This window comes from Chrysochloris asiatica, unplaced genomic scaffold (assembly GCF_000296735.1).
Source record: "Chrysochloris asiatica unplaced genomic scaffold, ChrAsi1.0 scaffold00129, whole genome shotgun sequence".
In the NCBI taxonomy this organism is placed as follows: domain Eukaryota; kingdom Metazoa; phylum Chordata; class Mammalia; order Afrosoricida; family Chrysochloridae; genus Chrysochloris; species Chrysochloris asiatica.
In genome coordinates, this window is record NW_006408647.1 from 4,431,212 (window position 1) to 4,447,226 (window position 16,015).

At 38.1% G+C, this 16,015-nt stretch overlaps 1 protein-coding gene across 1 annotated transcript in view; it reads left to right on the forward strand.

Annotated features, from left to right (window-relative positions):
- COL25A1 (collagen, type XXV, alpha 1) overlaps positions 1–15,811 on the forward strand; it is a 668,242-nt gene extending 652,431 nt beyond the window's left edge. The window contains exons 34-37 of the mRNA XM_006869318.1: positions 1,575–1,628; positions 6,029–6,106; positions 8,737–8,775; positions 15,702–15,811. Of these exons, the coding sequence (XP_006869380.1) occupies positions 1,575–1,628; positions 6,029–6,106; positions 8,737–8,775; positions 15,702–15,704 (174 nt within the window). The 3' untranslated portion in view covers positions 15,705–15,811. The remainder of the gene's footprint in view (positions 1–1,574; positions 1,629–6,028; positions 6,107–8,736; positions 8,776–15,701) is intronic.
- The last annotated feature ends 204 nt before the right edge of the window (positions 15,812–16,015 follow it).

Genomic DNA, 16,015 nt, shown 5'->3' on the forward strand with positions numbered 1-16,015 from the left:
CTTTGGTATTTAGTGTTTAATGTATCAAATCTATTCTTCAGATCTCTAAATTCAGGTGGGATACATTCAGGGTCATATTTTGGCTCTTGTGGACTTGTTTTCATTTTCTTCAGCTTCAGCTTAAATTTGCATATGAGTAATTCATGGTCTGTTCCACATCTGCCCCTGGCCTTGTTTTCGCTGATGATATGGAGCTTTTCCATTGTCTCTTTCCAAATGAGAAGAGTACTGTTAAATTATGGAGATTGCAACCAATGTCACAAAACTAAATGTTTATGAATTGTTGAATGGGAAACCAATTTGATATATAAGCTTTCACCCAAATAACAATGAAAAGTTAAAAAAAAAAAAAAAAGTTTTAACATAACAATGGTTTTGAGAGGATCTGCTAGACCACTTAAATTCAAGACAGAGAGGTCATCTCAAAAGGCTAGGGTAACTGATTTTTAAGATTCAAAAGGAGATCATTTTGACAGTTTCTCCAAGGACATAGGACAATCACAGGGTCTTATTAGGAAGAGGTTTTAAGAGACTGGAACACTGCATTGGTACAAACAGACCAGGAAAGTTGCACCAAAGATTGTTTTGTTTTTGTTTTCCCCCAATCCGGACAATGCACCTACCAATACTTTGAGAGCTGTCCTAGGGGAATTTCACTAGGAAACCTTACCCATGCACCCGACAGCACTGGTCTTGTTCCTTCAGACATCTGTTTATTCCCAAAACTCAAAGGACATTGAAAAAGGAACACGATTTGAGCTACCTGAGGATGTTAAAATTGCTGTTTTAATGTGGTGTACATTGAAGAGTGCAGAATTCTTTGGGGAGGGTTGGCTGTTGTTGTTAAGTGCCACCAAGTCAGATCCACTCATAAGCAACCCTGTATATGGTTTCTGAGGAGTAGTTGGTGACCTTGAACCACCAACCTTGCAGTTCAAACCAGCTTTGCAGTCCAGTGCATTAACCCACAGAGAGGTGAAAGCACAGTGTATATAGACCTGGTAGTGTGTGCCGTGGGGTCGGTTCCAACTCATAGTGACCCTGTATAGGATTTCTGAGGCTGTAAATCTTTACGGGATCAAAAAGCCTCATCTTTCTCCTGCAGAACCGCTGGTAGTTTTGAACTGCTGACCTTGAGGTTAGCAGCCCGACTTGTAACCACTACACTACCAGAGCTCGGCTATGTCGAGAAACAATCACTTCACATTTCGATATTGTTTAATATATGTTTCTATGATTTTATAGGATAATTTTTCACTTACTCTTCTATGTAGATCATTGTGATGTTGCTGCTAAGTGCTATTGAGTTGGTTTCAACTCATAGCAACCCCGTATAGGGTTTTCAAGGCTGTAAATCTTCACTGTTCTCATGAGGAGCAGCTGCTGGGCTCTAACTGCTTATCTTGTGGTTAGCAGTCCAGTGCTTATCCTACAGACCCACCATGCTTGGGATGTTAGAAAACAGTTCATTTCTAAGTGGTAGTTTCCCTATTGCGCCATTTTACTTTATATTTGAGTTAACTTCACCACAGTTGAGTAAATAGATCTTTTTCGCTTTGCTTTTTATCTTGTAGGGCTTTCCTGGTCCACGCGGTGAGAAGGGTGATCTAGGAGAAAAAGGAGAAAAGGTGACCCCTCCATCTTAGCATGGGCCCAGTTTGAGTCTTCTCCTGTTGTCCGTTTTACTCTTCGACCTGTGTAATTCCATTCTGTTCCTAATCTTCCTCCATCCTGTGTACCAAAAATGCACTATTGTCTGATCTTAAGACCAAGGTCTTTCAGAGAAATGAAGAAGCCTATGCAACCAATAATAGAAGAAAAAAAAATTTTTTTACAAGCCCCAGATGTCCAAATTACAATCTTTAAACTGTCTGACACCAATTTTCTGAAAAATGTAATGTCCAGACATTCTTGAAAATGGAAAAAAAGAAGTAGTTGCGGGGGGGCGGGGGTTCATTCGTTGCATTAAAGGAAAACTAAATATCATAAATCTGCAATGGTCTTCGGTCAGAACTCACCTAACTCAATAAAGCTGATATTTTATTTATCATCATATCTTCAGTACAGAGACAGAAAATACATTCTGTATCTTCATTTTTGGTTGGAAAACAGAGAGTAAGTGTTGTGCCCAAGAAACTACAATGAGTCTGTTACTCAGAGACTAGATCCTGCAGCTTTCAGACTCAGAGCTGAAAACTGAAGATTTTATCAAATGAAGATATTACCTTATGAACTTGATTGCTTAGGTTTTATCTCAGGGCCATTAGCTCTAAGGTACACAAGACCCCATATGAGGCAAAATGGCTCTATGTTTAAAACCAACGTTTGTATTATGGATTTTACTCATCAATTGGTGTCTTCCCTTCCCCTTGTTCTTTTCTTCCTTTTTCGTTCTCTTTTCCTCTCTGTGTATTTTGCTTACATCTTTGGCCTGATTGTAGATCTAAAAGGAATCTTTTTTGCACAGCAAAAACTGCACACTTCACAATCAATATATTCATGAAAATCTCTTAAGTGGGTGGATGCAATTGCACTCTCACAGTGCAAATTTAAACCAGTGATATTTCTCAGATTAATTCATGTCCTGCACTACTTAGCCCTGTTTATGAAGTCTCTAAAAAGTCCCTTGAATAAGTTATTAACTATTGAAAAACAAGGCCAAATGAGAGCTGTCAAAAACATGGGTGTAAAGCCTATTTTGTATTCCTCAGACCTTAAACTTGACTTAACTTCTTATCAGTAAAAAAGCCCATGTGATCGATTATATAAAGGCATTACTACTACCAACACTGCAATCATCATCACTGTCATGGTCACATTTATTGAGCACTTAATCTGTGGTTTCCCTAGCACTTTACCTACAGTGTTTTCGAATCTTCATAACAATTCTCTAAGGTTGGTGCTATTAACAGCTCCATTTCACAGATAAGGAAACCAAGGCATTAAAAAGTTATTGAAATCTGAATTATAGATTCCAATTTGTAATATCTCAGTATACATGTTTTGAGATCAAACGTGCCTGTAAACTTTTAGCTCAGGAGTTTGTTCTTTAAAGATTGTTGGTATTTATATTAATCCTTAGCTAATTAGATTGTATGCATCTCAACCCCTATGTCCTCAAAAGCATATCACAATTACTCGTGCTTTTGAACGAGGAAGAAATTATCAGTATTATAACAAGATCAGCAGTTCAAAACTACCAGCTGTTCCACAGGAGAAATATGAGGCTTTCTGCCCCCATTTTTACAGTCTCAGAAACCCTGTACAGGGTCACTATGAGTCGGAACTGACTCCACGGCAGCACATAACCACCACCAACAACAACTTATGAAAACATAAAACTACAGTGTAATCCTCAAAATAATGTAAATCACCTATAGGAAAAAATGTGTTTCCTGTTTCAGAATCCATGATCAGAAGCTTTATATTTAGAAAAATTGGATTCAAAATATGAACATGTTTGCTATATTATTCTTAGATGTGTGAGATAGCAATTATCAAGAGCCTTCACCTGCTCCTTCCCACATGACACATGGTTTTGTATTACATGGCGAATCACTGCCCATCACAAAACAATGTTGATTAATAACATCGATACATTATTCTTTGCACATTGACCTGTTTTCCATGAATCTTGAGGTTGATTAAACTACTACTGAAACAATGATTCCCATAGCCTGTCACAATCAGCATTCATAGGACCGCATTCTTCTGTTGAGTGGTTAATGTGAGCTGATTTACTAATCAAATAATGAATTGAATTCTAAATGAATAATACCCAACACACCTGGTCTCAGTCATACCTGAGTGAAAAAGAGTCTACTGCCTCCTGGGAGGAAAGAGCTCATCGAAACAAAATTTAAATCAATTTTATGGCATGGCACTGAAAAGTAAGTTGTTAAAGAAGGAAGTTGATTCATCGTGCATGAATGAGTGAGCAGTTTACTTCAGAGTGCACCTCCCATCTGATTCCCATCACACCTGCTCTCATTTCACTCTGATTTCTCCCATCTTTGCCTTTGCTAGGGAGCAAATAAACCACACAGGGTTTCTCTCTTTTCCTTAGATTCAAGAAGCCCAAATGGTTTTGATTCTGGGGATTCTGATGCAATCTTTTTGGCACACAGGAGATAAATGAGGAGCTTTCATTCACTCTGTCAGAATGAATGCATTAATGTGAATGTAAATCACATACACTTTCTGCCTCATGTGTCTTTTCATCTTTGGATATTCATGTTGTTTTGCTTCAGAAATTACTTTAGTTTTATTGTAACTCTCATCTTGATTGCAGAATGAATACGCTAATTTAAATGTGCATCGTATAGTGTTTTGTATTCTGTTTGGCACCAACTCCCTGTCTATAAATATGCGGAGATACTTATAATAATGTGAAACAGTCGAGGTGCATCCCTTCTTTCTCCTTTTGCCTCCTCTCCTTACTTAATTCCTCCATCCCTATGATCCATGCAGACTCCCCAAAACCTTGACCTGGATTCCTACATACTAATTTCCATGGCTCCATTCCCACTATGTAATAATCCTGCCTATTTCATTCTTAGTATTAGCTCAACTGAGTCTAAACTGCTTTTTCTATCCCAAACAGAATTTTGTCTTTATTATTTTCCTTGCTCTTGTTACATTATAGTAAGCTGGAAACTCATTTACCATTGTGAACACCTGGCATGAGATCGATAAGAGAATAAATTAAAGAGATTTCCTAGGCTTGTAAATAAGCCTCGTTCTCCAGCTGGCACTGTTGAGAAGGGCCCTCTAAAATGTTCATAGAAAGATAATGGAACAATTTTTAAATTTGTTTACAAAATTTAATAAAGGAAATGCTTGGCTTGTAGTTTTCTAAAGCAAAATGTTAAAAGAAATAGAAGCCCTTTTTTAATGCACTGAATCCTTTTTTTAAAAAATGAGAGCCATAAAAGACCATATAAAATTGGATACCTTTCAAAAATACAGAAGTTGTTAATATTCTTTCCTTTTCCTCTAGCTCAAAGTAGCTTCATCTGTTACAGGATTGGTGATAAAAAGCAAGCTGACAGGTATTGAAAATTGGGTGAAGTATTCATTGTTCCTCTGAACTTCAGTACAGTTGGTATCTGCCATCTTAAAAAGGTCTATGGCAGAAACACCTAATTCACTGTGACTAAGTCAGTAGGGTCTAAGTCAGCATTGATCTTCCTGTCTGATGTGCCAGCCTTTTCAGTGTCCTTTCATCTTATGGAGTATCTTTAATAACAATCCACATAGCATTGCCCAGTAGTCATCCATGCATAACATTCTGAAAGTATCATTTAGTTTTATTTTATCATGCCTTACCTAACCAGAAAACAGTGGTAAATGCCCTTCCAGACTTTGATTGGCTAAAGCACCTTTTGAACTACTGTTATCTCCCCGGCCCCCAAATAAAACCTGTCTTTTATCTAAACCCTTGTATCCACAGGGGGAAAAGGGAAAGAAAGGCAAAAAGGGGCCTAAAGGGGAGAAAGGAGAACAGGGTGCCCCTGGATTAGATGCACCTTGCCCATTGGTATGTCTGACTCATGGAACTCTGTCTCCGGATGTCATGTGTAAGGGGAGAAGATGGGAGAAGAGCAACCTGGAGGGACCTGTAATACAGACCTCCTGTTGGGGGTCAGTTAACATAGATTTTAAGGCTACCAGAAACAGCTGTGTTGGTCATCCTGTTATGTTCCACACCTTGGACCTGGCCACTAGCTCTGCCTAGTCTGTTATGACTGGAGTGCTTACTGATGTACAACTGTAACCTGAATATAGGCTCATAAGAGGGACCATCCATCCCATACACCTCAAAAGAGAGTATCACTGTGAGCAGACAAGCTCTTATTATAAGAATATGCCTAGCTTTGTTCATATTGTCCCACTTCCCCGGATGTTCCTTCCTTTTCCCTCCAGAGTTGCTCGTCTTCCAACTTTTTGTAGTTATTTCTTCAACAGAATCTGTGTGCTTAAGTGATTTCTTGTGTTAGTAACATTATGAGTTAATCTTTACAAACAGGGATTCCGTGGCGTTAAGGGGGAAAAAGGGGAGCCAGGCCAGCCTGGCCTGGATGGGCTGGATGCCCCTTGCCAATTGGTACAGTATTGCTCTTTCCTACCACCCTGCATGCGATTCCTGTTTATTATATATTTATTCCTGTCAGTGTAAAGTGGTGCTTTATTCAGCAAGCTTTACATGATGCACTTACTACATACATGCATGTGCATGCATGGGCTCCTTCAGCAATTTTTTGCAAAGTGAAGAGAGCAAGCACGGATGTCTATCGGTGAATGCAAGTTAACCTCCTGGCATCATCCTCACAACTGACCTGACCTGACATGCCTGTGTTCTTTGCTATTTTTATTTTATTCAATAAATATTTAAGGAGTACATTAAAAATTGGAGTCTTGGCTTGGCACTGCAGGATAATGCACTGGGCCTCAAGGTCAGTTAGAACCGCAAGGTCAGTGGTTCAAACCCACCAGACGCAGATGCTCATGCTCCTCAGAAACCCTATACAGGATTGCTATGAGTCGAAACCGACTCAACGGCACTTAACAACAACAACAAATTAAAAATTACATTAAGATTTTCTATGTTAAAGCACAGCTAAGCTATAAATTTTGTTTCTGCCCCTAAGTATGACTTTTTTTTTCCCCCCTTCTACAAAACATAAAGACTTTTTGATCCCTTTCACTAAATTTCTGCCAGGCTGTAAATAGGGCCAAATTTACAGTCTTAAACTTCTGTGGTCAAGCGTTAACCAGTTCGAAAGAATGCTGCTAAGAGACCATATGAAGAAAGCTAAACTTCTCTGAGCTTCTAAAGATGATAATCGTCTGCAGCCTAAACCCTCTTCTTTGCAACGTAACATTTTCAACTTAATGGTCTCTCCTTTTGAAACTCACTTTCCTGAAGTACACAGAACTCCCCTATACCCATTGGCATGAACTCAAAATCCTCCTTATACTAAAATCTAAAATTCTACTGGTTGATCCTTCTCCCTGTACCAATCTGGCGTTACCAAATTTTTCCCAAATATTTTACAAAGCTATCTCAGAGCGTTTTGCTTTTGTTTTGTTTTTTCAATTTAAAAGGAAAGTATATTTGTATTTTCTGAACATTTTAAAAATCTTTATGGTTGAGTTGATGGCTCTTTTGTTTGCATGTTCTTAGAGGCAGTCCCCAGGTTGCCAATGTCTGATTTATTTTCAATCCATTTTAGGAATCCACCTCCTTTAGACCTATTACTGTAGTAAAAATTTGAGGTACATATAATAGTTCACAATAACAAACGGGCTTCACTTTACCAAGTATCAGAACATTATTAATATTACTTACTGTATTATGTTAAAGATTATTTAGTGTATCTAGAAATGCTTCGTTAATGAGGTACACTATATGAGGGGGCTTCAAAAACTTTCTGGAAAACTTCCATTATTTTTTCATTCTATTTTCCACAAACTTTTTGAAGCCCCTTTGCATACTCTATCCTAAGACAAATATATGACAACTGACATTAGATACAAATCATTTCTTACTGCTCCAATTTACAAACAAATTCAATGTGAAGACGGACTTTGGAATGGGACTGGCTCATAATCTGGGGACTGCCTGTATATTATTCTTCAGCTCTAAGCATGATTATTTTAAGATAAATTTATACTTCTCATGTTTTTTAAGAGATTGTATTTATAGGAAAAAAATATTTAATAATTATCATTAGAAAGTCTCAATATGAAGTTCTCAGGTTTCTATTTTGTTTGCTTGGTATTCATGATAAATCATATTTTACACTCATTTTAGTGAGGGGAAACAAAAGCATGCCTCCATAATACCTTAGTTGTATCATTTGTATCTGAAGAATATTTACACTTTAAATTAAAATAAGCTTTACAACATTTAGGAACCCTTATTTATTCAGAATCCATTAACTGACTGCTGAGGAGTTTCAATAGGACAGCTATTGAATGTTATGGATAACATTTTACTATAAAATTATAATGTTGTTGTTATGTGCCGTGGAGTCAGTTCCAACTCATAGCCACCCTGTACAGGGTTTCTGAGGCTGTAAATCTTTACGGGAGCAGAAAGCCTCGTCTTTCTCCTGCGGAACCAGTGGTAGTTTCGAACTGCTGACCTTGTGGTTTGCAGCCCGATTCGTAACCACTCCGCTAATAGACACCTGTATATTCAACTGAGTATATCTACTGAATCTTCTTTAAACAAAGGAAAGTAAAAATGCTGGCATGTTGAGAGCTCTGAACTTCAGATAGAAATGGTTCTTCATTGGTTCTGTATCATTATCATGCATTCAGTCATAGACTGCAGTGAGCAGGAAGAGAAGTGATTTTTGTTTATTTAATAAGGATAATTGGGACAGATGTTTAATGAAATTTAAGAGCAGTTTGTGTAGATTTAATACATAAAGGTGTAATTGTGACTTGACCATTGTGCTTTGTATGTTGCTTTTTCAAAATGAGGCAGAGATGTTTCTATACTTCATAGTTACAAAATCTGTACTTACTCTAGGAAGTATTTTAATTTGTTTCATCTTCACGAACGTTGTATAATATACCAGGAGTTGCTAATTAGAAAAAGATGACTATGACCGAAGCCATTGAGGGGGTAGAGAATACTACTTTTTAAGCCTCTGAGCATGTGTACTGTGAAGCCTGATCACCCCTGGGGGCCCTGAGGAATACTTTTGCTTCTCTTTAAAACAGGGACCAGATGGATTACCCATGCCTGGCTGTTGGCAAAAGGTAGGTTTTATGAAATTTTTTTTTTTTTTTTTTTTTTTAAGTAGCATTCTCCTTTTCTTTTGACCTGGGCTAGCCTTTTCCATTCAGAATACATGTTTTTAATTTAACATTCATGAAAATTGGTTGGGTATTAAAAAGCAGAAGATTGAATCTTCCAGAACATTTTTACTGCTGATTTCTTACTAAGCTGATGAGTGAAAACAATACTTAATCAGTGTTATAATCTGGAACATTCCCTATCTAATTCTTTCTTTGGAATGGAAAGGGGGAGCGCATCTTGATAATGGCTTGCCTTATTTTCAATAAACTCCTTGTCCTCTAATCTTGTCATCTTTTCCTGTAATTATACTTAATTATATTTAATCACCTGATAAATAAGTTATACATGGTAGAGCCCTGACAACATGAGCCACATAGCTGAGGAAGCAGAAAATATAAGCATGATGACCAATTTCTTTCCATCAACAATGTCTTAATTTATCTATGATATCAATTATTATAGCCATTTCATGTGGTTGTCTTTAAATGCTATTATATACAGTAAGGAGGAGTTCTGATGTAGCATTGTAGGCTAAGCACTGGACTGCTAACCATAAGGTCAGTGGTTCAAACCCACCAGCTTCTATTTGGAAACCTCATACAGGGTTGCTAGGTGTCAGAATCAACTTGATGGCAGTTAGCATCAACAACTTAACAACAGCAACAATACAGTAGAAAAGGGTTCTGATCCTGTAGTGAGAACCTTCTAAGCACAAAACATGTATGATAAACCCTTTAACATAAAGGATATAATTTCATTTCTCCCTAAAAATAACCCTCTAACAAATTATTATCCTCAATGATAAGGAAGAGGAGAGTGAGTTTAGAGAAACTAATTTCCAAAGGCGCAGAGCTAGTACATTAGCGAGCAAAGAGAGTGAGAAGCCAAGGCAGATAGTTAAGGAGGAATGCCAGATCTTTTACACAAGAATGGTGAGACCTAATTTGAAAGAAATGTGCATATGGTACCGAAAGGCTAAAGGAATGCCATTGTGGCAAAAATCTACAGAAAGAAATTTGCATGCTGCTTTGATCACTTTTAAATTTCATCCCCAGTGCCTTTGGTTTTCTGTCATTTTTTCACATCCTAGTTTCATCTACTTTGAGGATTTTTCTACTGTTATAAAACATGTATATATCAAAACATTGCCATTTTAACCATTTTCATGTGTACAATTCAATGACATTAATTAGCTTCACCATGTTGTGCAACCTTCAGCACTGTTGTTAGATGCCCTGGAATTAGTTCTGACTCATGCCCAACAAAAGGAAACAACCTCACAGTCCTAGTAAGCTTGAGCCCATTGCTGCTGCCACTAGGTCAATCCTTATCATTAGGGGCCTTCCTCTTTTTTGTTGACCCTCCACTTTACCTAGCTTGATGTCCTTCTTCAGGGACTTGTCCCTCTGGACAACATGTCCAAAGTATGAGAGACAAAGTCTCTCCATCCTGTCTCCTAATCATATCCAATTTTTTTCATAACCCTTAACAGAAACTCAGCACCCCTTAAGCAATAACCACCCCATCCCTACTGCTTGCCAACCACACCTAGTTACTGTTCAGTGCCAGCTGAGTTAGTTCTAATTCATAGTGACCCTGTAGGCTTTAAATCTTCACAGGAGCAGAAAGCCTTTAACCATGGGTTAACTGCTCTCCACCTTTGCTGGAGTCTCTGGGTGGCCCCAGTTGTTAAGGAGTGGACTACTAACTGAAAGGTTGGTAATTCAAACCCACCCAGAGGTGCTTCAGAAAAAATGCCTGCTCATCTGCCTCCAAAAGATCACAGCCTTGAAAACCCTATGGAGTTCTGCTCCGCACACATGGGCCATCATGAGTTGAAATTGACTCAACAGCAGCTAAAAGCATACATTTGCTTTTTCTATATTTTTTCATGTAAGTGGGACTGTAGAATATTTCTCCTTTCACGACTGACTGACTGCACTCAGCATAATATTTTCGGAACTTCATTCCTCAGATTCAGTAACATTTGACAGTTTGTTGCATTGACTAAACTACCACGAAGCTATTGGAATTATTAGAAAATGAAAAGAAAGTAACCCAGTTGGCTCTCACCCCAGCACCTCCGGTGGTGGCTATGTCTATGTAACACACTTTCTTGCTTCTGACACTGTCATTTATTAGCTTCCCATACTCCATTTTCAAACTGTCAGATAATTGGCATGTTCGGGTCAAGTGGCTCAGGCAAATGGGACCATCTTCCCTATTATCAGACTCTCCTTCACCTGAGAACGCTATCTTTAACCCCAGTTCACAGAATGTTTAATAATATCCTGGGCTGGAATTACCATTCAGTCTCTGGCCTTGGCCCGGTAATTTAATACTGTAATGATTTTTTAATCCAGTTATTAGCACACTTTACATAGAGGGAGATGTCTGGAGTTTACTCTATTCAGACTCTGGCACCAGTGAGAGCTTGGGTTCATAATCATTTTAGGCTGCCTAGGACTCCTGGCAGGAGCAATCTGTACCTGGACCAAGAAGCAGTTGTTCGAACAGAGCATGGGAACACTGAATGTTTTAAAAAATAAGACAGGTGTGTGACAAGGTTGTATTCTTTCACCATACTTATTCAACCTGTATGCTGAGCAAATAATACGAGAAGCTGGGTTCTATGAAGAAAAACGTGGCATCAGGATTGGAGGAAGATTTATTAACAACCTGCGATATGCAGATATTGCAACCTTGCTTGCTGAAAATGAAGAGGACTTAAAATATTTACAGATGAAGATCAAAGAGCTAAGCCTTTGATATGGATTACATCCCAATGTCAAGAAAACAAAAATCCTCACCACTGGACCAATAAACAACATTCTTATCAATGGAGAAAAGATTGAAGTTGTCAAACTTTATTCTTCTTGGATCAACTATCAACACTCATGGAAGCAGCAGTCAAGAGATCAGATGATATATTGCATTAGGCAAATCTGCTGCATAAGCCCTTTTTAAAGTGTTAAAGAGCAAAGATATCAGCTTGAGGACTAAGGTGCGCCTGACCTAAGCCAAGGTATTTTCAATAACCTCATATGGATGTGAAAGCTGGACAGTGAATAAGAATTGATGCCTTTGAATTATGGTGTTGGCGGAGAATACTAAAAGTGCCATGGGCTGCCAAAAGAACCAATAGATCTGTTTTGGGAGAAGTGCAGCCAGAGTGCTCCTTAGAGGCCAAGATGGCCAAACTTCGTCTCTCATACTTTGAACATATTGTCAGGAGGGAATAGTCACTGGAGAAGAAGATCATGTTTGGTAAAATGGAGGGTCAGAGAAAAGAGGAAGACTCCCAATGAGATGGATTGGCCAGGTGGCAGCATTGATGGACTCAAGCATGGCAACAGTAGTGAGGTTGGCCCAGAATTGGACATTGTTTCGTTCTGCTGTGCATAAGGTCGTTATGAGTCAGTGCCGACTCGATGGTACCTAACAACAACAAAAGGACTCCTGTTTGCAGTACTGTAGGATCATCACTGGAATCATAGGTCAGCAGTTCCAACCCACCAGCTACTCCTCAGAAACCCTTTGCAAGGTCACTATGAGTTGGAACCAACCCAGTGGCACTTAACCACCACAACAGGGCATAGTAAGAAGAATAGCTACAAGCAAAGGACTCATCATCATTTTTGTTAGTGAAATAACAAACCATAGTAATAATATGAATTCCCTTTGGAAATTAGAGACTTTAAGTGTTTATTGTTTCACAGGAATGGTGTTATATTTTAGATGAAATTATGAATCTCATGAAGCTAACATGTACTTATATAAAGAATAATAGCCCAATGATAAAGCATCAATGTAGTTGTTCAGGGACCCTGGGACCACAACTCGTTAAGTGTTCAGTTACTAGCTGAAAGTTTGACAGTTCAGATCCACCCAGTTCAAATTTCTTCCAGTGGCTTCATGGCAGGTAGACCTGGAGATCATCTACAGCCTTGAAAACCCAATCAGGAAGTTCTACTCTGTCACATGGAATTGCTGAGTTAAAAACAACACACCTAACTAAACCTAACAACAATCATTTACCATACCAGCACATACAAATGTAAAGCTTTCTGAACCACCACCATCCCCCAAAAAAAGAAGAAAAAATATTTGAATAATTAATTACTGTATGTCCCTCATGTGGTCAATTTAGTCATCTCAAATATACTGCCAGTCCACTCAAATTATTTTTTAAGTGATATTTTAAAAATAAGGCAAACAATCGGCATAACTGTCCACAAAAACAATGTTCTACATTTTACTTTGGGGAGTAGCAACTAGAGTCTTAAAAACACGATCCAACGTGCAACTATTTGTCTTTCCCTGTCCATAGAAAAGAAGAGTGATAAAAATAGAAGACGTATGGAAACAATTAGTCCAATAATCTAATGACCAGCATGAACTTCTGTCTCCATGATCAGAACTAGATGGTGCCCTATTACCACTACCAACTACTCTGAAAGGGATCAGGTTAAAAGGTCTTGGATCAAAACTTAAAATCATATAAAGAGCAGGATTACTAGTTGGGCAGAGATGAGAGGAACCCCCAAAACTATGGCTCTTGTTCATTTTTCAGCCAAACAATAGACAGGTTCATGAGGGGATCAATAATAACACTAGTGAGGTGCCCACACCTTAGAATAATCGACCATTTGAGATCAAAAGGCAACATTTACCCAAGGACAAAGTTCAGAAGGATTAAGAAAGAAGGAAGAATGGAAACAGGAAACATAGGGAGGAAGTGGGAGCCCAGTGACACATACTTGTTTGATTTAAGATTGTGGCAGCAATGCAAATCACTGTAATTAACAAGGCTGCTTGCTCATGCTACTCTCAATAATAACTTATTTGTGTAGAATGACTTGATCTTTGGTTATGTTATTTTTCTTTCTAAATATAATTCAGTTTTCCAAATTAACCAAAACAAGAAGAGTTAGTAAACTTAGACCTGAAGAATAACAATGTGCCAGTTCACAGTATAATTCATACAGTGGGCAAATGGCAGAACTTACTATTGTGAAAATGTCTCTAGGCTATTAAAGTTATCATCTATCCTCAGGCAAATATTAAGACCTATTTAATATGAAATGGGCCTATAGCCTTGCTCTACAAAGTCATACTTATTTCCAGTTAGGGATGATACGTTTGTAGTGGAACTTTTCTAAAACAGGGTGATGATGTTTTTTAATGAAGTTTTAAAATCTAGAGAAGCTAAGGAATAAAAATCTTAGCATACTGTAAATTACTAAAAAAACATTGGCATAGGGCAACTAAAATAGAATCATCTTTAAAATTTGCCGTAAGTGAGATTTAAAGGTGCGTGACATGCATAAAGCAGACAATAAATGCCATCTGTAAAGATCATGAGTTTCTGCCCTCCTAAGTACACCTTATAGAGCATGTATAAGCACTGGACCACATGGTCAGCAGTTCAAACTCACTAGTCACTCCTCAGAAACCCTATACAGGGTCCCTATGAGTTGGAACCAACTCAACAACACTTAGCAGCAACAACATCCTTGGAAAGAGAAAAACAAATGTTACTGATAATGCTATAGATCAGGTTTGGCAAACCTTTTTTCTGCCCAAATTTATAACATAATTTATGGGCTGTACAAAATTATCAACTTAAAAATTAGCCTACTATATTTGGTTAAACATTAACTCACCCCTGAAACTGTGGTTGTCTAGGCAAGGTCAGCAAAATTATTTTGCAGGAGGGTCAGAGAAAAAAACAGGAAGACCCCCCCCCCCCCAGCGAGATGGATTGGCAAAGTGGCAGCATCAGTGGCAACAATAGTGAGGTTGGCCCAGGATCGGCAGTGTTTTGTTCTGCTGCGCATAAGGTTGCTATGAGTTGATACCGACTCAAAGGCACCTAACAATAACAACAACAATGTGGCCTGAGGGCCAGATGTTTGTCCCCATCCCTTCTGTAGATGCATCACCGTCATGGGTAGATAGAATAAGAGACCTTTATCATTCTTCTTTGTATATTGGGCTGAAGAAGTGAATTTTACTTTTCTCAATGATTTTGCTTTAAAAGTCAAGGAGTCTTTCAAGATCTGCTCTGGAAGTTTTACTGCAAAAACCACTGCCCTCATTCCTCTCAGACTTACATTCAGTTCTAGGAAAACTGTAATGATCATGACTGCTCTCATTGAGAACAATATCTGTGGTACCTTAGAGCACAGTGGATCCCATAATCCACCTTGATGACTTGTTAGCTGGCAGGTCTACTTTGCACTTCATTCAAATCAAGGCAAGGCATGCCAAAGGAAAGAGGAAACAAGAACGGAAGGAGTATAGACTGTATATAAACAACACAACTGAGATCAGAATCCTCAGCCTCTTCCTCAGTTGTTCTTTAATGCTTATCAAAGATAATATATAAATGGGAAGTGCATTTTGATTGTAGTTCACTTATGATGTTCTTTATTGTCAAGTTGATTCCTATTCATGGGGACCCCAGTATATAGGGTAGAACTACTCCACAAATCACCAGGCCAGTCTGCTGAGGTGTCTCTGGATGGATTCAAATCACCAACCTTTTGCTTACTGGTTGAGCATTTAACCATGCATGCCACCCAGGGACCACTTTATATGATACAAATCTAATTTTCTGCTTTCCAGAACAGTTACTGAGACAAACACCCTAACTTCTCAGTGGCAAAAGAAAAATGTAGGTTGAACCTAAAATGAAAAATTTTTATGACATCCTAGAGGTTATAATAGTAATATATGAGATACCTATCAGGAGATCATTGGCTCTTTGTTAAAAGACAATTCAAGGTTCTATCAGTTTTCTTCAATTGGGTGTTAATTTGGAATCTCCATCATAAATTACTAATCCTATGTATTTGTCTTTTTGTTGTTTGTTTCTCTGCAGTGATGAGTCTAACCTTCCAAGCATGGAGTTGTGTATATAATGGTCCACTTTTTATATTTATAGTTGACAACTGAATTGCAGATTTTACAAGTCTGAGATATGTTTACATATAGCTGCTTCTTCCTGTTTGCAGTAGTACACATGTCCATCTTTTCTTCACTTACTTCTGAAATTGGGCAATATGTGAAACCAGTAAGAAGCCTGCAAAACACATAGATCTTTTTATCTAATGTGAAGATATGTATTTATATGGACATATCAGTGATAAAGAATCATTGTTTTTGCTATTTTCTTACTTTGGGCTTGCTACTTGC